At 44.5% G+C, this 23,999-nt stretch overlaps 1 protein-coding gene across 1 annotated transcript in view; it reads left to right on the top strand.

Annotated features, from left to right (window-relative positions):
• Positions 1–21,445, top strand: part of LOC139254460 (collagen alpha-1(II) chain-like) — a 42,797-nt gene extending 21,352 nt beyond the window's left edge. Inside the window, exons 6-8 of the mRNA XM_070873687.1 lie at positions 1,751–1,941; positions 5,373–5,612; positions 21,283–21,445. Coding sequence (XP_070729788.1) covers positions 1,751–1,941; positions 5,373–5,612; positions 21,283–21,429 — 578 coding nt within the window. The 3' untranslated portion in view covers positions 21,430–21,445. The remainder of the gene's footprint in view (positions 1–1,750; positions 1,942–5,372; positions 5,613–21,282) is intronic.
• Positions 21,446–23,999: the final 2,554 nt, after the last annotated feature.

Consider the following 23,999-nt stretch of genomic DNA (forward strand, 5'->3'; position numbering starts at 1 on the left):
AAGGAGCAGTCATGAAATTAGGCATGAGAAAGATATTGGGGTAGATCTTGATTTTCTTGATTTTGTGCTATACTGTGAAACAAGTGATAACAAGTAGGTAGCCCATCTAAAACCTCTTCTGATTTTTATTTCATTTGACTTCCTGGCCTGCCAGGATAGCATAGTTGAGTCTGGAGGTGACAAAGACATGGATAAGAGTTTCAGCAACAGCTGGGCTGAACAAGGCATAGAGACATTTGATGTGAAAGTAAATGGTCTTTGTGATGGACAAAGATATAAGGTCAGAAGCTCAGCTCACAGTCAAATCTTCTTCTTCTTAGGCAGTCCCCCGGAGTTGAGGATAATTTGCTTTCACACTAAAATGAGTTCTAAGGTGACTGATGAGACCAATGCAGGATCTACAGTCTCTGTCACAGGTGGCGCAGACAGTGGTTGGAGGGACGGGTGGATGGGGTGCTTGATTAGTCGTATGTTCCTTTTGCTTTTTGTGGTGGATTCTGTGGGCTCCCGGCAAAGGTACTTGAAGTGTTCGATGTATTCTGAGATGCTTCTCCTCCACTTTGATCGGTCTTGGGCCAGGGATTCTTAAGAGTCGGTGGGAATGTTGCACTTTTTCAAGGAGGCTTTGAGGGTGTCCTTGAAGCATTTTCTCTGCCCTCCTGGGGTTCACCTGCCGTGATGTAGCTCAGAGTAGAGTCCTTATGTCGGGAGTCTAGCGGACTATGTGGCCCATGCACCGGAGCTGATGGAGCGTGGTCAATGCCTCGATGCCTGAGATGTTGGCCTGAGAGAGAACGCTGATATTGGTGCATCTATCCTGCCAATGGATTTGCAGGATTTTGCAAAGGCAGCATTGGTGGTACTTCTCCAGTGCTTTGAGGTATCTACTGTATATAGTCCATGTCTCTGAAGCATAAAGGAGGGCAGGTATCACTTCTGCTCTGTAGACCATGAGCTTGGTGCTGAGTTTGAGATCCTGGTCTTCGAACACTCTATTCCTCAGGTGGCCGAAGGCTGCACTGGCACACTGTAGGCGGTATTGTACTTCGCCATTGATGTCTGCCCTTGCTGATGGTAGGCTCCCAAGGTATGGGAAGTAGTCCACATTGTGCAAGGTCTCATCATGGATCTTGATAACTGGGAAGCAGTACTGTGTGGCGGGGACAGGTTGGTAGAGGACCTTTGTTTTACTGATGTTTAATGTGAGTCCCAGACTCTCATTCAGTGAAGGTGTCAACAATGGTTTGGAGTTCGGACTGCGAGTGTGCACAAACGCATGAGTCATCTGCATATTGTAGTTCAATGATAGAGGTTGGAGCAACCTTGGATCTTGACTGGAGGCGTCAGAGTTTGAACAATTTCCTGCTTGTCCTGCAGATTAAATCCACTCCAGCAAGGAACTTGTTAAGTGTAAGATGATGCATTGCAGCGAGGAAGATTGAGAAGAGCGTTGGTGCGATGACACAGCCTTGCTGACCGCGGTCTCACTTGTATTGGGTCTGTGATGGATCTATTCGTAAGAATCATGGCTTGCATGTCATCGTGAAGCAGGCGGAGGATAGTGCCGAATTTTTGAGGACAGCTGAATTTGAGAGGAAACTCCAGAGTTGAAGGCCTTTGTGAGATCAAAGAAAGCCATGTACAGAGGTTGATATTGTCACAGTCAAATAAGATGCTGAGTTCAGGAACATCTAACATATTTTAACTCCGAATTTGTAGATTGCTGTAAAGTTATTCTTTGCCTTCACAGGAGAGTATTGGATTGATCCCAACCAAGACTGCAAGATAGATGCCATCAAGGTATACTGCAAATTGGAGACTGGTGAGACCTGCATACATCCCAATCATGGCAGTACCCCACGCAGGAACTGGTGGACTAGTACAAACAGTAATGAAAAGAAACACATATGGTTTGGAGAGTCAATGGATGGTGGCTTCCAAGTGAGTAGTGAAGCTTCAAATAATGAAGTTTATTGCATGTTTTAAGAGACTTTGGATACCACTTAAAATGAGTGCACTACTTTTGTTGTAGTAAGATAATATCTACGCAAAGTGGCTATATCTATTTAATAATTTGATCAATTTTACAAATTGTACCCTCTTCTGATAATATGAAATTTGGTCTAATATCTTTTTAGGACCGGACTGTAAATGTGTATGTGATTTTTTTTTGTAGTTCACGGAGTAATACAAGTTAGTACATATAAAAGGTATTGGCCTTCAATATGTGGTTGGCATGATGGTGAACTGTTAGCGTTCGCCATCATACCGCCTTTGAAACTGACCGCAGGTTTAGGATTTCAATATGCACTTGCACGTGTGCTAAATCCTGATTTTGCGATTTGTTAAGTCACGATTATATATAGGCTTCTTTCACCTCCTGCTAGAAATCAGCGTACTGGCAAAAAATTGGGCTAATTCTTTCAAGTCTTGTGCGAGCAAGTGCAGGTAACTTGTTGCATAGCGTAGGGGTACCGTAAGAAACATTTTTTTATTGGGAATGAAGTTCTAACACACAGCACAATTAATAGGTACCTTCGATTGTATATATAGCCCTGCTAGGCCATGTATCCTTCAAGAAAATGATTTACAATCAGCAAATGCAAGTTTTGAATAATCATTGCAGATTGCCATTTTTGTTTTAATTTAAATAATGAAAACAGAAACATTTTATTTTTAAAGGTACCGAACATGTGTCACCAGATGGTATGTTTAGTGTCGTAATTGCTGAGGAAATTGACCTAGATATCTAGTAGAATATTCGTCACCAAGGACAGTGACTATCTCGGTATCTACAGTAACATAACCACTTCACAGAATGATCTCGGTAGTCATTAACTTGTCTTAAAAATTTTTTTGAAGAGCTTCCTTTTGAATTCAATGTAAAAATAATGCCTGCTGCATACGTTTGGTTGGAGGGGAAAGAGAGAAAAATGTCAGGTAGTTTGAAATGGGATAATTTAGATAGAATTAGAGATTATCAATAGAATTCTTTTTGGAATCATGTTGAATTGAATAGAAAATTAAATCTATATAATCTGTATTAAGGAGAGGCAAAGCAAGTTACCTGGTATTCCCATTGAGTTTACTCAGAATTTCACTTCAAGAGTATTAGATTGGCAATAACATGGAACAGAAATGCAAGTTTCAATGAAGGAGGAAGCTGCAAGAAATGATAAATTTACTGTGAATGTGACCAGTAAAGCTGGCAAGACCCAAATGAATAGCTTATAGACTAAAGATCAGGAAGGAAAAGAACCACCATCCCACGTGATCCCAGGTTCACATACGCAAAATGGTGCGCTCCTGGGCTCTGTGAGGATTAGGCTGCGCAGAGCTCTGCAGTGTTTTAAAGACATTTCTCGCAGGGGGGAACCACATTAGGTAGGTGCACATTTACTTGTGATGTTGGCAGCGTAGTCCTTAGCTTCGCCAGATTCAGGCCCACTGAGTAATATATGTTCCCCAATAGCCTCTGCCTTGTTTTAAGGTGGCGATAGATGGATTTTTGAACGATAAGGGAGTCAAGGGTTATGGGGAGCGGGCAGGGAAGTGGAGTGGATTTATCTGTGAAACTATAATAAGAACATAAGAACATAAGAAATAGGAGCAGGAGAAGGCCATACGGCAACCTCGAGCCTGCTCCGCCATTTAATACGATCATAGCTGATCCGATCATGGACTCAGATCCACTTCTCTGCCCGCTCTCCATAACCCTTATTCTCTTATTGTTTAAGAAACTGTCTATTTCTGTCTTAAATTTATTCAATGTCCCAGCTTCCACAGCTCCCTGAGGTAGCAAATTCCACAGATCCACAACCCTCTGAGAGAAGAAATTTCTCCTCATCTCAGTTTTAAATGGGCGGCTCCTTATTCTAAGATTATGCCCTCTAGTTCTAGTCTCCCCTATCAGTGGAAACATCCTCTCTGCATCCACCTTGTCAAGCCCCTTCATAATCTTATACATTTCGATAAGATCACATCTCATTCTTCTGAATTCCAATGAGTAGAGGCCCAACCTACTCAACCTTTCTTCATAAGTCAACCCCCTCATCTCTGGAAGCAATCCTGTGAAATTTCTCTGAACTGCCTCCAAAGCAAGTAAACCCTTTCGTAAATATGGAAACAAAAAATTGCACGCAGTATTCCAGATGTGGCTTCACCGATATCCTGTACAACTGTAGCAAGACTTCTCTGCTTTTATACTCCATCCCCTTTGCAATAAAGGCCAAGATTCCATTGGCATTCCTGATCACTTGCTGTACCTGAATACTAACCTTTTGCGTTTCATGCACAAGTACCCCCAGGTCCTGCTGTATTGCAGCATTTTGCAATCTTTCCCCATTTAAATAATAACTTGCTCTTTGATTTTTTTCTGCCAAAGTGCATCACCTCACACTTTCCAACATTATACCCCATCTGCCAAATGTTTGCCCACTCACTTAGTCTGTCTATGTCCGTTTGGAGATTTATTGTGTCCTCCTCACACATTGCTTTTCCTCCCACCTTTGTATCGTCGGCAAACTTGACTACGTTACACTCAGTCCCTTCCTCCAAGTCATTAATAGAGATTGTAAAAAGTTGGGGTCCCAGCACTGATCCCTACGGCACCCCACTGGTTACTGATTGCCAACTCGACAATGAACCATCTATCCCTATTCTCTGTTTTCTGTTAATTAGCCAATCCTCTATCCATGCTAATATATTACCCCAAACCACATGAACTTTTATCTTTTGCAGTAACCTTTTATGTGGCACCTTGTCAAATGCCTTCTGGAAGTCCAAATACACCACATCCACTGGTTTCCCTTTATCCACCCTGTTCGTTACATCCTCAAAGAATTCTAGCAAATTTGTCAATCATGACTTCCCCTTCATAAATCCAAGCTGACTCTGCCTGACCGAATTTTGCTTTTCCAAATGTCCTGCTACTGCTTCTATAATAATGGACTCCAACATCTTCCCAACCTCAGATGTTAGGCTAACTGTTTATAGTTTCCTGCTTTTTGTCTGCCTCCTTTTTTAAATAGGGGTATTTCTTTTGCAGTTTTCCAATCTGCTGAGACCTCTCCAGAATCCAGGGAATTTTGGTAAATTACAACCAATGCATCCACTATCCCTGCCGTTACTTCTCTTACGACCCTAGGATGCAAGCCATCATGTCCAAGGAATTTATCTGCCTTTAGTCCCATTATCTTATTGAGTACCACCTCCTTAGTGATTGTGATTGTGTTAAGTTCCTCCCCCCCATAGCCCCTTGATATCCACTGTTGGAATATTATTAGTGTCCGCTACCGTAAAGACTGATACAAAATATTTGTTCAGAGTTTCTGCTTACTAACTGAAAACAACATTTTTGCCTACTGCTATAGTTTAGCTATGGTGACCAGAGTCTGTCAGAAGATATGGAAATCCAAATGGGATTCCTTCATGTACTTTCCACTCAAGCTTCCCAGAATGTCACCTACCACTGTAAGAACAGCATTGCCTACCTGGATGCTGACACTGGAAATGTAAATAATGCTTTAAAGCTGATGAGTTGGGCTGATATTGAGCTTAAGGCTGAAGGAAACAGCAAATTCACATACAACGTCCTTCAAGATGGCTGCAGCGTAAGTAGCAAAATATATTACTATAACTGTTAATATTCATATGACTGTCTTATTATAATTCATTTTTGTTCATTTCTGTCTTCCAGTAGAAGCATAGCTTACTTTAGTGCCTCAGCAGGGATTCCATCCGCTCCCATTGCCTTGTTGTTCTTGACCTGGCAGATGACCTTTTCTACCTTGTGCAGGGCTGGGGTTTTGCTGAGATGGTGGAGGGTAGCATGTTGCACGATGGAGTCGAGGACACTTGATTCATAGGCAGAGTCTCAGTTAAATAGATCTTCGAAGTGCTCCTTTCAGCAGGCCCTGACTGCCTCGATGTCCTGGATGAGTGTCTCCCCGTTCTTGGCCAGCAGTGAGATGGGGCCTTGGGTGTTTGGGCCGTAGGTGGCCTTAACTGCGGTGAAGAATCCTCGCACATCATGGCTGTCGGCCAGCTGCTGAATCTCCTGTGCTTTCTCCACCCACCATCTATTCTTTAGGTTGTGGGTTTTTTGTTGACCCATTACAGACCCAATCCACGTCTGGACCGTGGTGAAGCAGGGCTGCGTCATCGCGCCAACCCTCTTCACAATCTTCCTCGCTGCCATGCTCCACCTCACACTAAACAAGCTCCCCGCTGGAGTGGAACTAAACTACAGAACTAGTGGGAACCTGTTCAACCTTCGTCGGCTCCAGGCCAGATCCAAGACCATCCCGACCTCTGTCATCGAACTACAGTATGCGGATGACACACTTGCATCTGCGCACATTCAGAGACTGAACTCCAAGTCATAGTCAACATCTTCACTGAGAAGTACGAAAGCATGGGCCTTACACTAAACATCTGTAAGACAAAGTTCCTCCACCAACCTGACCCTGCCACAGAGTACTACCCTCCAGTCATCACGATCCACAACATGGACCACTCTCCATACCTTGGGAGCCTATTATCAGCAAGGGCAGACATCGACGACGAGGTTCAACACCGCCTCCAGTGCACCTTTGGCCGCCTGAGGAAAAGAGTGTTCAAAGATCAGGCTCTCAAATCTGACACCAAGCTCATGGTCTACAGGGCTGTAGTGATACCCGCCCTCCTGTATGGCTCAGAGACGTGGACCATATACAGTAGGCACCTCAAATCACTGGAGAAATACCACCAATGATGTCTCCGAAAGAACCTGAAAATCCCCTGGGAGGACAGATGCACCAACATTAGCATCCTTGAGCAGGCCAACATCCCCAGCATCGAAGCATTGACCACAGTCGATCAGCTCCGCTGGGCAGGCCACATTGTTTGCATGCCTGACACAGACTTCCAAAGCAAGCACTCTACTTGGAACTCCTACATGGCAAGCGAGCACAAGGTGGGTAGAAGAAATGTTTCAAGGACACCCTCAAAGCCTCCTTGATAAAATGCAACATCCCCACCAACACCTGGGAGTTCCTGGCCAAAGACCGCCCTAAGTAGAGGAAGTGCATCCGGGAGGGCGCTGAGCAACTCGAGTCTCATCAGCGAGAGCATGCAGAAACCAAACACAGGCAGCGGAAGGAGCATGCGTCAAACCAGTCCCACCCACGTTTCCTTCAACAACTGTCCCACCTGTGACAGAGATGGTAATTCCCATATTGGACTGTTCGGTCACCTAAGAACTCATTTTTAGAATGGAAGAAAATCTTCCTTGATTATCTTAGGGACTGCCTAAGATAATGGTGACAATAGATCAAATTGTACATACATACGAGAATTGATTTGGGCTAGTTCTCGATTCAGAAAACTGATAAATATTCAGCAAGTTAATTAATTCCTTACATAGAAACATAGAAGCATAGAAATTAGGTGCAGGAACAGCCCATTCGGCCCTTCGAACCTGCACTGCCATTCAATAAGATCATGGCTGATCATTCAACCTCAGTACCCCTTTCCTGCTTTCTCTCCATACCCCTTGATCCCTTTGGCGTAAGGGCCATATCTAACTCCCTTTTGAATATATCTAATGAACTGGCCTCAACAACTTTCTGCGGGAGAGAATCCACAGGTTAACCACTCTCTGAGTGAAGAAGTTTCTCCTCATCTCAGTACAAAATGGATTACCCGTTATTCTTAAAAAGTGACCCTTGGTTCTGGAAATCCCCAGCAACGGGAACATTCTTCCTGCCTCTAACCTGTCCAATCCCGTCAAAATGTTTTATGTCTCTATGAGATCCCCTCTCATTCTTCTAAACTCCAGTGGATACAAGCCCAGTTGATCCAGTCTCTCCTCATATGTCAGTCCTGCCATCCCTGGAATCAATCTGGTGAATCTTCACTGTACTCCCTTAGTAGCAAGAATGTCCTTCCTCAGATTAGGGGACCAAAACTGAACACAATATTCCAGGTGTGGCCTCACCATGGCTCTTTACAACTGCAGTAAGACCTCTCTGCTCCTATGCTCAAATCCTCGAACTATGAAGGCCAACATGCCATTTGCCTTCTTCATCGCCTGTTGTACCTGCATGTCAAACTTCAATGACTGATGTACCATGACACCCAGGTCTCATTGCACCTCCCCGTTTCCTATCTGTCACCATTCAGATAATATTCTGCCTTCCTGTTTTTGCCAGCAAAATGGATAACCTCACATTTATCCACATTATACTGCATCTGCCATGCATTTGCCCACTCACCTAACCTATCCAAGTCACCCTGCAGTCTCTTTGCATCCTCCTCACAGCTCACAGTGCCACCCAGCTTAGTGTCATCTGCAAACTTGGAGATATTGCATTCAATTCTTTCATCTAAATCATTGATGTAAATTGTAAATAGCTGGGGTCCCAGCACTGAACCCTGCGGCACCCCATTGGTCACTGCCTGCCATTCTGAAAAGGACCCATTTATTCCAACTCTCTGCTTCCTGTCTGACAATCTTTCACTACTTCTCAGCTGCCCTACACTTCTGCTGACATTCTAGGCTTGAATCCCGCTTGAAAAAGCTCACATCTGCTCACTGGTGCTTTCTTAATGTAGCCAAGTTTGCTGCTGATACAAAGATGGGTGAGAAAGCAAATTGTGAGAAGGACACAAAAAATCTGCAAAGGGATATAGACAGGCTAAGTGAGTGGGCAAACATTTGGCAGATGGAGTATAATGTGGTAAAATGTGAGGTTGTCCGCTTTGGCAGAAAAAATAAAAAAGCAACTTATAATTTAAATGGAAAAAGATTGCCAAGTGTTGCAGTACAGATGGACCTGGGGGTCCTTGTGCATGAAACACAAAAAGTTAGTATGCAGGTACAGCAAGTAATCAGGAAGGCAAATGGAATGTTGGCCTTTATTGCAAGGGGGATAGAGTATAAAAGCAGAGAAGTCCTGCTACAACTGTACAGGATATTGGTAAGGCCACACCTAGAGCACTGCATATAGTTTAAGTCTCTGTATTTAAGGAAGGGTATACTTGCATTGGAGGCTGTTCAGAGAAGGTTCACTAGGTTGATTCTGGAAATGAGGGGGTTGACTTATGAAGATAGGTTGAGTAGGTTGAGCCTATACACATTGGAGTTCAGAAGAATGAGCGGTGATCTTATTGAAACATATAAGATAATGAGGGGGCTCGACAAGGTGGATGCAGAGAGGATATTTTCATTAATAGGGGAAACTAAAACGATGGGACATAGTCTCAGAATAAGTGGATGCCCATTTAAAACTGAGATGAGGAGGATTTTCTTCTCTCAGAGGGTTGTAAATGTGTGGAATTCTCTGCTCCAGACAGCTGTGGAGGCGGTGTCATTGAATATATTTAAGGAGGAGATAAACAGATTTTTGAGCGATAAGGGAGTAAAGGGTTATGGGGAGTGGGCAGGGAAGTGAAGCTGAGTCCATGATCAGATTAGCCATGATCTTATTGAATGTCGGAGCAGGCTCAATGGGCCAAATGGCCTACTCCTGCTCCTATTTCTTCTGTTTTTATTATTGTGTTCCGAACACAGATGAGACTGCACACAGGGAGGTTAAATTAACAGTGACCTCAGTCTTTGTTAAGACACTCCAGAGTGAGGAACAGGCCTTAGGGGCCGGCTTATATACGATGCTCCCAAGGAATGCTGGGATCCCTTGGGACATCAGGGGAGGCGCTCCCTGGTGGCGGAACATAGGAGTGCCTGCTTTACAGATACACAACATCACTCCCCCCCAAAGTAAAAGTGAAAACTATTTACGAGGTGAGACAGTCGGGAGCCTTTCTTTCCCTGGTGGACTGCCTCGGTACAAATGTCTGTTTTGGTGTGTTGGCTATGCCCTTGCTGGGCTGGTGTGTTGTTGGCCCTGCAGGGCTGCTGGGTGAGCCTGGTCTTGCTGGGCTGTTGGGCATGATGGGTTCAATTTCCTGGTCCGGGGTGGTGTCGTTGATCCTTTGGGTGTTGTGGGCTCAAAAAAGGTGGTGTCTGCTGTGGGTTGTTCAGGGCAGTCTGTGAACCGCACCCTCGTTTGGTCCAGGTGCTTTCTGCAAATTTGTCCATTGTCTAGTTTGACTACAAACACCCTACTCCCTTCTTTAGTTATCACGCTGCCCGCGATCCACTTGGGACCATGGCCACAGTTTAGCACATACACAGGGTTATTCAAATCGATTTCCCGTGACACAGTGGTGCGACCATCGTTTACATTTTGTTGCTGCCGCCTGCTCTCTACCTGATCATGCAAGTTGGGGTGAACCAGCAAGAGTCTGGTTTTAAGTGTCCTTTTCATGAGTAGCTCAGCCGGGGGCACCCCTGTGAGCGAGTGGGATCTCGTGCGGTAGCTGAGCAGTATTCGGGACAGGCGGGTTTGGAGTGAGCCTTCTGTGACTTGTTTCAGGCTCTGTTTGATTGTTTGTACTGCCCGCTCTGCCTGTCCATTGGAGGATAGTTTAAACAGGGCCGAGGTGACATGTTTGATCCTATTGCGGGTCATGAATTCTTTAAAATCGGCACTGGTGAAACATGGCCCGTTGTCACTGAGCAGTAAGACAGGCAGGCCGTGGGTGGTAAACATGGCCCTCAGGCTTTCAATGGTGGCAGTGACGGTGCTTCCCGACATTATTTCACATTCAATCCATTTTGAAAAAGCATCCACCACCACCAGGAATATTTGACCGAGAAACCGGCCTGCATAGTCGTCATGGATCCTCGACCATGGTCTGGAGGGCTAGGACCACAAACTTAGTGGTGCTTCTCTGGGCACGTTGCTTAACTGAGCACACACGCTGCATTGCTGCAGACAGGACTCTAAGTCAGAGTCGGTACCGGACCACCACACGTGGGATCTGGCTGTCGCTTTCATCATTACTATACCCGGGTGTGTGCTGTGGAGATCCGAGATGAACGTCTCCCTGCTCTTTTTGGGTAGCACTACACAGTTACCCCACAACAGGCAGTCTGCCTGAATGGACAGGTCGTCCTTTCGCCGCTGGAACGGCTTGATTTGCTCTTGCATTTCAACGGGGATGCTGGCCCAGCTCCCATGCACTACACAGTTTTTTTACCAGGGACAGCAGAGGATCTTGGCTTGTCCAAGTCCTAATCTGGTGGGCCGTGACAGGTGATTTATCATTTTCAACTGCTTCCATGACCATCGACAAGTCTGCGGGCTGCGCCACCATCAACGAGTTTGCAGACTGCGCCATTTCCACCCCCGTGGTGGGCAATGGTAGCCGACTGAGAGCATCCGCACAGTTCTCGGTGCCTGGCCTGTGGTGGATGGTATAGTTATACACTGATAGTGCGAGTGCCCACCTTTGTATGCGGGCTGAGGCATTAGTATTTATCCCTTTGTTAACAGCGAACAGGGATATGAAGGGCTTGTGATCGGTTTCCAGCTCAAATTTGAGGCCAAACAGGTACTGATGCACACGTTAATGCCTCTTTCTCAATCATGCTGTAGGCCCTCTCGTCCTTAGACAAGCTCCTGGAGGCATAGGCGACAGGTTGCAACTTCCCCGCAACGTTAGCTTGTTGTAATACACACCCGACTCCGTACGACGACGCATCACATGCTAGCACAAGTCTTTTACACGGGTTATCCAAACATTCAACTTGTTGGAGCATAAAATATTTCTGGATTTCTCAAAAGCAATTACTTGGATTTTTCCCCATACCCAGCTCTCACCTTTATGCAATAATACATGTAGAGGCTCTAAGAGGGTGCTTAACCACGGTAGGAAGTTACCAAAATAGTTGAGGAGTCCCAGGAACGACCGCAGCTCTGTGACGTTCTGTGGTCTGGGCGCGTTCCTGATAGCCTCTGTCTTGGTGTCTGTGGGCCGAATGCCATCCGCCGCGAACTTTCTCCCTACAAACTCCACTTCTGTTGCCATGAAGATGCATTTCGACCTCTTCAGCCGCAGCCCTACGCGATCCAGTCGCTGGAGGACCTCCTCCAGGTTTTGTAGGTGCTCGACGGTGTCCTGACCCATGAAGATATGTTGTCCTGAAAAACACCGTGCGTTGTACCGACTTGAGTAGGTTCTCCATGTTTCTCTGGAAGATCGCTGCAGCTGACCGAATTCCAAACGGGCATCTGTTGTAGATGAACAGTCCCTTGTGCGTTTTGATGCAGGTGAGGCCCTTTGAAGACTCCTCCAGCTCCTGCGTCATGTAGGCCGAAATCAGGTCGAGCTTGGTGAACGGCTTGCCTCCTGCCAGCGTCGCAAATAGGTCGTCTGCCTTAGGTAGCGGGTATTGGTCCTGTAGCAAGAAACGATTAATAGTTACTTTATAATCGACGCAAATCCTGACTGTGCCATCACTTTTGAGTTTTGGAACAATCAGGCTGGCCCACTCGCTGAATTCCACTGGGGAGGCGATGCCCTCGCATTGCAGCCTGTCCAGCTCGATTTCCACTCTCTCCCTCATCATGTGAGGTACCGCTCTCGCCTTGTGGTGAATGGGTCGTGCCTCTGGGACCATGTGGATCTGCACCTATGCCCCAGAAAAGTTTCCAATGCCTGGCTCAAAAAGGGAAGGAAATTTGTTAAGAACCTGGGTACATGTGATAGCCCAGCCAGCTCCTTCCAAGCAGTGTAGGGCCATCGCCCGGGACAATCAAGAGTGGCAGTTCATGCACCGTGCCCTCGTAGGTAACCTTGACCATGGCACCTCCCAGGACAGTGATAAGCTCTTTGGTGTACATTCTCAGTTTCGTGTGGATGGGGCTCAGGGCTGGTCTGAATGCTTAGTTGCCCAACAATCTCTCAAACATCTTTTTACTCATGCTGGATTGGCTAGCGCCAGTGTCCAGTTCCATGGCTACGGGTAAGCCATTCAATTTTATATTTAGCATTATAGGTGGACATTTCATCGAAAATGTGTGCACCCCGTGTGCTTCAGCATCTGCCTCCTCTCTCTGAGGCTTGAAATTGCTTTGATCCACCATGGACCGATCTTCCTCTGCCACGTGGTGGTTAGCGGGTTTTGCAGAGCTTGCAGCTCGTCTGCAAGCTCGTTGGAGATGCCCCATTGTTCCACAGCTCTTGCAAACATAACCTTTGAAGCGGCATGAATAGGCTGAATGGAAGCCTCCACAATGCCAACAAGGTGTGCATTGCCTTGCATTCATCCTTTGTTGCGGACTCTGAGTCATCTGGGTCACCTGAGGCCTGCTGGCAGTTGCAGACTCGTGGTTTCTGCCCTGTACATTTCTGCTGGTAAACACAGTTCCAGTTAATTTATGAACATTGCTAGCACTTGTGTGCTAAGAGATTTGTTTGGTGTTATCACTGGTGGACATAAGCAATGGCCTTACTGAGGGTCGGTGTCTCTACCGTCAAAAGTTTTCATTGGATGGTCTCGTGGCCAATGCCCAGTACAAAAAAGTCTCTGAGCATCTGCTCCAGGTAGCCATCAAACTCACCTTGTCTTGCAAGTTGCCTTAGCTCGGCGACGTAGCTCGCCACTTCCTGACCTTCAGATCGCTGGCACGTGTAGAACCGATACCTCGCCATCAGCACACTCTCCCTCGGGTTAAGAAGCTCCTGAACCAGTGTACACAGCTCCTCATTCGACTTATCTTTGGGTTTTACCGGAGCCAGAAGATTCTTCATGAGGCTGTAGATCGGTGCCCCACAGACCATGAGGAGAACCGCTCTCCTTTTTGCAGCGCTTCCTTCTCCATCCAGCTCGTTGACTACAAAGAACTCATCTAGCCATTCGACATAGGCTTCCCAGTCCTCACCCTTCAAGAACTTCTCCAGGATGCACACAGTTTGCTGCATCTTTGCGTTGGATTCGTATTCTCGTCGCCAGTTATTGTGTTCCTAACACAGATGAGACTGCACTCAGGGAGGTTAAAGTAACAGTGACCTCAGTCTTTATTAAGACACTCCAGAATGAAGAACAGGCCTTAGGGGCCGGCTTATATACGATGCTCCCAAGGGATGCTGGGATCCCTTGGGACTTCAGGGGATGCACTCCCTGGTGGCGGAACATGGGAGTGCATGCTTTACAGACACACAACATTTATGTTCTCTGAAGTGTTCATCAAAGCACTCATTTCTGCCGCCTAATGTGCAGCAACCCTAATTTCCTCATTTACCTGTCTCACTGATCTTCCCACCTAATGTGCTCACTGGAGCTAATCTTGCCAACTTTCTTCTTCTCCTGCTCACAACTAATCTCTTTGACTCTGCCAGTGGATCAACAATCACTATCACTCCATTTCTTTTATTCATCCCTGGGATGTGGGCATCGCTGGCAAGGCCAGCATTTATTACCCATCTCTAATGGCCCTTGAGAAGGTGGTGGTGAGTTACCTTCTTGAACCGCTGCAGTCCCATGGTGTTGTTAGGGAGGGAGTTCCAAGATTTTCACCCAGGAACAGCAATATATTTCCAAGTCTGGATGGTGTGTGATTTAGAAACATAGAAATATAGAAACATAGAAAATAGATGCAGAAGTAGGCCATTCGGCCCTTCGAGCCTGCACCACCATTCAATAAGATCCTGGCTGATCATTCACCCCAGTGCCCCTTTCCTGCTTTCTCTCCATACCCCTTGATCCCTTTAGCTGAAAGGGCCATATCTAACTCCCGCTTGAACATATCCAATGAACTGGCATCAACAACTCTCTGCGGTTGGGAATTCCACAGGTTAACAACTCTGAGTGAAGAAGTTTCTCCTCATCTCAGTTCGAAATGGCTTACTCCTTATCCTTAGACTATGTCCCCTGGTTCTGGACTTCCCCAACATCGGGAACATTCTTCCTGCATCTAACTTGTCCAGTCCCGTCAGAATTTTATATGTTTCCATGAGATCGCCACTCATCCTTCTAAACTCCAGTGAATACAGGCCCAATCGATCCAGTCTCTCCTCATATGTCAGTCCTGCCATCCCAGGAATCAGTCTGGTGAACCTTCGTTGCACTCCCTCAATAGCAAGAACATACTTTTTCGGATTAGGATAACAAAACTGAACACAATATTCCAGGTGAGGCCTCACCAAGGCCCTGTACAACTGCAGTAAGACCTCCCTGCTCCTATACTCGAATCCCCTCGCTATGAAGGCCAACATACCATTTGCCTTCTTCACCGTCTGCTGTACCTGCATGCTAACTTTCAATGACTGATGTACCATGACACCCTGGTCTCGTTGCACCTTCCCTTTTCCTAATCTGCCGCCATTCAGATAATATTCTGCCTTCGTGTTTTTGCCACCAAAGTGGAAACCTCACATTTATCCACATTATACTGCATCTGCCATGCATTTGCCCACTCACCTAACCTGTCCAATCCCCCTGCAGCCTTTTAGCATCCTCCTCACAGCTCACACCACCGCCCAGCATAGTGTCATCTGCAAACTTGGAGATATTACACTCAATTCCCTCATCCAAATCATTAATGTATATTGTAAATAGCTGGGGTCCCAGCACTGAGCCCTGCGGCACCCCACTAGTCACTGCCTGCCATTCTGAAAAAGACCCGTTTATCCCGACTCTCTGCTTCCCATCTACGAACCAGTTCTCCATCCACGTCAATACATTACCCCCAATCCCATGTGCTTTAATTTTGCACACCAATCTCTTGTGTGGAACCTTGTTAAAAGCCTTTTGAAAGTCCAATTACACTACATCCACTGGTTGTCCCTTGTCCACTCTACCAGTTACTTCCTCAAAAAATTATAGAAGATTTGTCAAGCATGATTTCCCTTTCATAAACCATGCCGACTTGGACTGATCCCGTCACTGCTTTCCAAATGTGTTGCTATTTCATCTTTAATAATTGATTCCAACATTTTCCCCCACTACTGATGGCAGGCTAACCGGTCTATAATTACCCGTTTTCTCTCTCCCTCCTTTCTTAAAAAGTGGGGTTACATTAGCTACCCTCCAGTTCATAGGAACCGATTCAGAGTTGATAGACTGTTGGAAAATGATCACCAATGCATTCACTATTTCTAGGGCTACTTCCTTAAGTATACTGCGATGCAGACTATCAGGCCCCGGGGATTTATCGGCTTTCAATCCCATCAATTTCCCTAACACAATTTCCTGCCTAATAAGGATTTCCTTCAGTTCCTCCTTCCCTCTAGACCCTCGGTCCCCTAGTATTTCCAGAAGATTATTTGTGTGTTCCTTCGTGAAGATAGAACCAAAGTCTGCCATTTCTTTGTTCTCCATTATAAATTCACCTGAATCTGACTGCAAGGGACCTATGTTTTTTTTCACTAATCTTTTTCTCTTCACATATCTATAGAAGCTTTTGCAGTCAGTTTTTGTGATCCCAGAAGGTTCCTCTCATACTCTATTTCCCCCCTCCTAATTAATCCCTTTGTCCTCCTCTGCTGTATTATAAAATTCTCCCAGTCCTCAGGTTTGCTGCTTTTTCTGGCCAATTTATATGCCTCTTCTTTGAATTTAAAAATATCCTGAATTTCCCTTGATAGCCACGGTTGAGCCACCTTCCCCATTTTATTTTTACTCCAGACAGGGATGTACAATTGTTGAAGTTCAGCCATGTGATCTTTAGATGTTTGCTATTGCTTATCCACCATCAGCCCTTTAAGTATCACTCGGCAGTCTATTCTAGCCAATTCACATCTCATACCATCAAAGTTATCTTTCCTTAACTTCAGGACCCTTGTCTCTGAATTAACTGTGTCACTCGCCATCTTAATAAAGAATTCTACCATATTATGGTCACTCTTCCCAAAGGGGCCTCGCACAACAAGATTGCTAATTAGTCCTTTCTCTTTACACATCACCCAGTCTAGGATGGCCAGCCCTCTAGTTGGTTCTTCGACATATTAGTCGAGAAAAGCATCCCGAATACACTCCAGGAAATCCTCCTCCACCGCTTTGCTACCAGTTTGATGAGCCCAGTCAATATGTAGATTAAAGTCGCCCATATTAACTGCTGTACCTTTTTTGCACGCATCCCTAATTTTTTGTTTGATGCTTTCCCCAACCTCACTACTACTGTTTGGTTGTCTGTATACAACTCCCACTGGCGTTTTCTGCCCTTTGGTAGCCATGTCTCCGTGATGCCAATTACATCATATCCATTAACTGCTATCTGCGCAGTTAATTCGTCCATCTTATTCCGAATACTCCTCGCATTGAGGCACAGAGCCTTCAAGCTTGTCTTTATAACACACTTTGCCCCTTTAGAATTTTGCTGTAATGTGGCCTGTTTTGCTTTTTGCCTTGGGTTTCTCTGCCCTCCACTTTTACTTTTCTTCTTTTTATCTTTTGCTTCTGCCCCCATTCTACTTCCCTCTTTCTCCCTGCATCGGTTCCCATCCCCCTGCCATATTAGTTTAACTCCTCCCCAACAGCACTAGCAAAGCAAACACTCCCCCTAGGACATTGGTTCCGGTCCTGCCCAGGTGCAGACCGACCGGTTTGTACTGGTCCCACCTCGCCCCAGAACTGGTTCCAATGTCCTAGGAATTTGAATCCCTCCCTTCGGCACCACCCCTCAAGCCACATATTCATCTGAGCTATACTGCAATTCCTACTCTGACGAGCATGTGGCAATTGGTAGCACTCCTGAGATTACTACTTTTGAGGTCCTACTTTTTAATTTAGCTCCTAGCTCCCTAAATTCGTCTTGTAGGACCTCATCCCGTTTTTTCTCTATATCATTGGTACCTATATGCACAACGACTACTGGCTGTTCACCCTCCCCCTTCAAAATGCCCTTGACCCGCTCCAAGACATCCTTGACCCTTGCACCAGGGAGGCAACATACCATCCTGGAGTCTCAGTTGCGGCTGCAGAAACGTCTATTTATTCCCCTTACAATAGAAACCCCTACCACTATAGCTCTTCCACTCGTTTTCCTGTCCATTGCAGCAGAGCCACCTATGGTGCCATGAACTTTGCTGCTGCTGCTCTCCCCTGATGAGTCATCCCCCTCAACAGTACCCAAATTGGTGTATCTGTTTTGCAGGGGATAACTGCAGGGGACCCTGCACTACCTTCCTTCCACTGCTCTTCCTGTCGGTTACCCATTCTCTATCTGGCTGTGTACTCTTTACCTGCGGTGTAGCCAACTCACTAAACGTACTATCCACGACAACCTCAGCATTGTGGATGCTCCAGAGTAAATTCACCCATAGCTCCAGTGCCGCAATGCGGTCTGTCAGGTGCTGCAGGTGGATGCAGTTCCCGCACATGTAGTCGTCAGGGAGACTGGAAGCATAACTGGGAGTTGAATTTGGAGATGGTGGTGTTCCCATGCACCTGCTGCCCTTGTCCTTCTAGGTGGTGAGTTTAAGAGGCTTTGGTGAGTTGCTGCAATGCATCTTGTAGATGGAACACACTTCAGCCATGGTGCATTTGTGGTGCAGGGAGTGAATGTTTAAGGTGGTGGATGGGGTGCCAATCAAGTGGGTTGCTTTATCTTGGATGGTGTCAAGCTTCTTGAGTGTTGTTGGAGCTGCACTTATACAGTGATGTGGAGAGTATTCCATCACACTCCTGACTTGTGCCTTGTAGATGGTGGAAAGGCTTTGGAGAGTCAGGAGGTGAGACACTCACTGCAGAATAACCAGCCTCTGACCTGTTCTTGTATCCATAGTATTTATGTGGCTGGTCCATTTAAGTTTCTGGTCAATAATGACCCCAGAATGTTGATAGTGGGGGATTTGGTGATGATATTGCTGTTGAATGTAAAGGGGCGGTCGTTAAACTCTTTCTTGTTGGAGATTGTCATTGCCTGGCACTTGTGCAGCACGAATGTTACTTGCCACTTATCAACTGAAGCTTGAATGTCATCAAGCTCTTGCTACATTTGGGCAGGGACTGCTTCATTATCTGAGGAGTTGCAAATGGCACTGAACACTGTGCAATCATCAGTGAACATCCCCACTTCTGACCTTATGATGAAGGGAAGGTCATTGCTGAAGCAGCTGAAGATGGTTGGGCCTAGGACACTGCCCTGAAGAACTCCTGCAGCGATGTCTTGGGGCTGAAATGATTGACCTACAACAACTACAATCATCTTCAATTGTGCTAGATATGACTCCAGCCAGTGGAGAGTTTTCTCCTGATTCCAATTGACTTCAATTTTACGATCGATCTTTGATGTCACATTCGGTTAAATGCTGCCTCAATGACAAGGGCAGACACTCACACCTCACCTCTCCTCACTTCCTTCCACATGTCAGTTCACTTCAAAAAATGTCCCTATCATCCAAGATCTGATTATGAATGATTGCATTAATATCCTGGTTTTGACTGAACCTTGGATTGTAGGAAGTTACCCTTTTTGTCTCTTTCCAAAGCCTCTCTACCTGGCTACTTGGCCTACTCAAACCTCTGCAGTATTAATGTGGCTTTTATCAGCAAGTCACACCTTGGTCATTCCATTGACTCCTCTGGTACCTTCTGTTTCTTTGAGCACATCACCATTCTCCATTCCTGTCAAAAATTGTCAATGTCTACCAACCTACAAAGCCCCATCCCAAGTTTTTCATTGCAATATCCTCTCTCCTTTTCTCCCTCAGCCTTGATACTTATCCTCGCTGATTTCAACATCCACCTCAGCCTCCCTTACTAAATCTTCTCTCAATTCAGTACCCGCCTATACTCCTATATACTCTCCCTCCATATAAAATCTCCTATCCCATGTGAATGACTACCCCTTGGACTTGCCATCTCCCATGATCTTGTTACTTCCATGGTCTCTGTCACAGACAAGTCCATCACTTCCTTGTATCCCACACTACCCACATCCCCTAAACCCCTTTCTACCTCACTTCCTTCTGCATCTGCCTCTAGAACAAAAAACTCTCCCATCTCCTCTCATGCCCTCTCCAAGCACATCTTGTCCATGAGATCCACCTCCTGTTCTCTTGACCCCATTCCCACTAAACAGCTGACCACCCAACTTCCCTTCCTAGTACCCATGCAGGCTGACATTGTAAATGGTTCATTCGCCTCAAGTATTGTCCCCTCCTTTTCAAAATTTCTATCATAGCCTTCTACTAAAAAAAACACTCTCGACCCCATCTGCAACCTTCCTTTCCTCTGCAAGGTCCTTGAACATGTCGCCTCCCAAATCCATGCTCATATTTTCCAATCATATTTTCACCCCTGTCACAGCACTGAAATGGTCCTAATCAAAGTTACAAATTATGTCCTATGTGACTGTAACAGTGACTGTGGTGCACTATCCCTCCTTATCCTTCTTGAACTGTCTGCAGCCTTTGACATTTAGCAACCACACCATCCTCCTCCAATATCTCTCTTTTGTTGCCTAGCTGTGTGGGACTGCCTTTGCTTGGTTCTGCTCTTATCTATGGGATCGCAGCCAGAGTTGTTGGCACATGGAACTTGGTTAATTCAGCTTCTGAAAGATTTAGTTCATTTGAAAAGAAAAAAAATGTGGTTGATATCAGTGGAGAGAGAGAGGGGGAGAGAGAGATACAGATGTCACTTAGCAGCAGCAGATGTTTGCAAACAACTGGCCTTGGATATTTTCATAATAGCATGTTTAGATTAGAAATGTTATGGTATGATAAGAAAGTCTAGATACTAGAAGGTTTATGCTTCCCACAGCAAGGCCACAGTCTTTTTATGAGCTTCTGACGTTGTTGTGTATTGTAGAAAATGCAGAGATGTGTCTCTGAACTATGCAGTTGCCAGATACTACCAAATTAGGCAATGCCTGCTCTAGTTTGATAAGAAAACAGTGTATAAATATAAGCTTTTTCCTTTGTTCAAGCAGTACAAAATGACCTATGCCTAGATTTGCATGTTCTATCTGTGACTATACTCTGCTTATAAATTGCATTCTATGCTGGTTAAAGAATAAAATAATTACAACCAGAAAACTGAATTCATTACTACACAAATGAACAACAGAACACTGTTTTAAGACAACAGAGTATCAGCACCAATGACTTCTCTTCCCGTCCTCACATTGTTACCTCTGCCGGTACTTGTCCTTTTGATCTTTTTCCCTTGTCCTTTTGGTGGCGATGGTGGTTGTGGTGGTGATGCTTCAAGCTCTCCAAGCAAAGCTCGTCCAGCTAGTAAATAAGAAAACAACAGTTGCCTCAAATATATATATTACATAGAGAAAAATCACCTTTGCACCATGTCTAATGTATTATTTACTAATTAATATTTTAATATTGTATATGTTTAGTTATCACTGTTGTAACTTACTATGCACTAGGTAACAATAATAATATAACAATTTCACAGTTACTGAAGTAATCTTTAATCCTGTTTTCTCACAGAAACACACTGGAGAGTGGGGCAAGACTATCTTTGAATACAAAACAGAAAAAACTATTCGTCTGCCTATAGTGGACTTTGCACCTGTTGATATTGGTGCTGAAGATCAGGAATTTGGTGTTGACATTGGCCCTGTCTGTTTTTATTAATACTAAAGATCATTTGAATGCAGTTATATTTAGGACTAGAAAATAAACACCAAACTGACTCATCTCTATCCTGCACTTTCTATATGCTTATATTTTAGATATCCCATCCAGCTTGGACCAACTTCCAAAGATTATCTATAATTTCTCCAGCAATTGTAAAAAACATTATTATAATAAAAATATTTTGAAACATAGCCTTCCAAGCGATGGCTCCAGGAGCATTTTAACATAGCATTTTAAACTTCATAATATGTAGGACCAAGGCATTTTTCCCTGCTTCACTGTGCCCAGAAATTGGGATGAGTTTAATGCTCACATGGAAATATTGTACTCCCTATGTAAAGTGTCTATGAACGCAGTTAAACTATATTCAGTACATACTGAGAATGAAAATAAATATCATGATACTTCATGTGGATATAAACGGAAAAAGACCAGTCTTAAATATCCTGAAATATACTGTAATTTCAGCCAATTATATACCTGGTACTTAGTTTATTGAGCCCTTTCTTTAAAAAGAAATGGTGCTGTTTCAAAAGAGAATAACTTTAGTTTATGAAGCCCCCTTTTTTGATAACAACATGGAAATATCATGGCAAAAAACACTTGTCTCAGAAATATTATATTTTGTTGCTTACATGATGGCATTATGTGGTACAATAGTTACGGCTGTTAAATTTGCACTCCCTTTGCAAAATAACATTTAAAGACTGTCATTAAGATTCGAAGAGAGTACCCATAATAACAACGTGTTCCTAGCATGTTACCATAGTGGCATTTCATCAGTCTCCAACTGTCCATCCCTTATTTAAATCTGTTCATTTGTTGGTCGCTGTTGTGATATTCTTATAAATTTGCCAAGTTGAGGAGATTTCCAAAATTAGGCATCTGGATAAATGAAATTGAAGGTTTGATTATCTTACTTAGTCTTACTTACTTTACCGTATATGGGGTAATGCTTCCTCGATAATGAAATCTGTCTTCTGTATTCATCTGTTTTAGCAAATATAAAGTTTACTGAAAAACAACATTGATTCCATATTTTAAATGCAATGCCATAATTATCTAATACTCATACTGTGCCCATCTTTCTTTAAATTAACACATTTTGAATTAAAGGTATAGTCGTTGAAATCGCACTGTGCAAATATTGGTGCACCATTTTTTAGTATGTTCATACTAATCTCCTTTCTCTGCTATTTTAATGATTAAAGTAACAGCTCCATGTAACATAGCTGAAAAAGGAATTTCATATAAAGTCGATAAGCTTTTGTATGCTAATATTTGACTGTAATTTCCATGCCATTCTCCTTCGCAGTCAGTATGGATATTATTTTCCCAAGTGTATGTGCAACAGTAGAATAATATTCAGTCTGTCACTTTGTGTTGATCCGAGAACTTTCAGTGTATATAAACTTCCCCCATTCCAGAACACGTGAAATGAATTTGACTTCACCACAGGTCATTTGGGGGTAAAAATAAATAAAACTGAACTTAAACATTTGTAATTTGTTTCATTGTTTATATCCACGTGAAAAATCCAAATAAATTAACATCTTCCTTCTGTGCACAGATCAGAAATATTTATGCTAAACGTCATACAGATGTTGCAGAGAGGAGATTGGAAAATTGATGATGTGGAAGAAGGGATGGGAATAGTGGTGGGCATTCTGAGATCAGGGGAGTCAAGATATTCGAGCATTACATATAATACCATATTTAGCAAGTTGGATGAAAACCAGGCATTGACAATGTGTGAAATCTGTGGTCTATTTATTTCCAATAGTTAAATTATCAGATATTTGTGACTTATTCAGGTAACTACCTTCTTGGACATTCATTGGGAATGGGCGGAGTTTGAGTTCCAACTGATGAAGGTTCTCTTAATTGATGTTTAACAGTTTGTGGGCTGGATTTCCTGCCAGGTCCATTGCTGATGTGGTTTGTGAAGGACATCCGGCCGCTGCCCCGATCCTGACCAGTTCAGGGCTGATTATAGATACCGGGTGGAGCACTAATAGTATCTCCTACCACACAGGGAGAGCCTGCCACTGCCAGGAAGCAAAACTCAAGTCACACCAGGAAGACCAGGTGGCTGCCTTAAAGGGGCAGAAACTCCCTGAAGATTTTTTTGTAAAATCTAAAGGAAAATCTCTTACTGAGCCATGGGAACAGGTATGGAAGCAGAAGAGAGGGATAGGTGTCAAATATTAGCCTCACTCCATCCAACATGGGCATCAGAAGCTTACCACCACTGCCTCATTATTCACTGCTACCCCTCGTCTGCCTGTAGTTGGGGTCAGAAGTACTTAATACAGCAGGCTGGTGTAGGGAGATAGTGGAAAGGCTTCTCTTTCCACGAGCGGACCCCCTGATATAAGGGGTCGACACTCATCCCAATCCATGCAGCAACCCTCAAAGTTAATAGACGGAGACGGAAGGCAAGGTTCACTGATCTTTAATCACGAATGGTCCGGGAGCAATTTCTCAACACAGCCACCTGTGAGTGGAAACGCTCTGCGAACAGCAAATTCATACATCTTTTGATACAATTTCAATGACCCCTTTAC

Source organism: Pristiophorus japonicus, chromosome 3 (assembly GCF_044704955.1).
Source record: "Pristiophorus japonicus isolate sPriJap1 chromosome 3, sPriJap1.hap1, whole genome shotgun sequence".
Taxonomy (NCBI): domain Eukaryota; kingdom Metazoa; phylum Chordata; class Chondrichthyes; family Pristiophoridae; genus Pristiophorus; species Pristiophorus japonicus.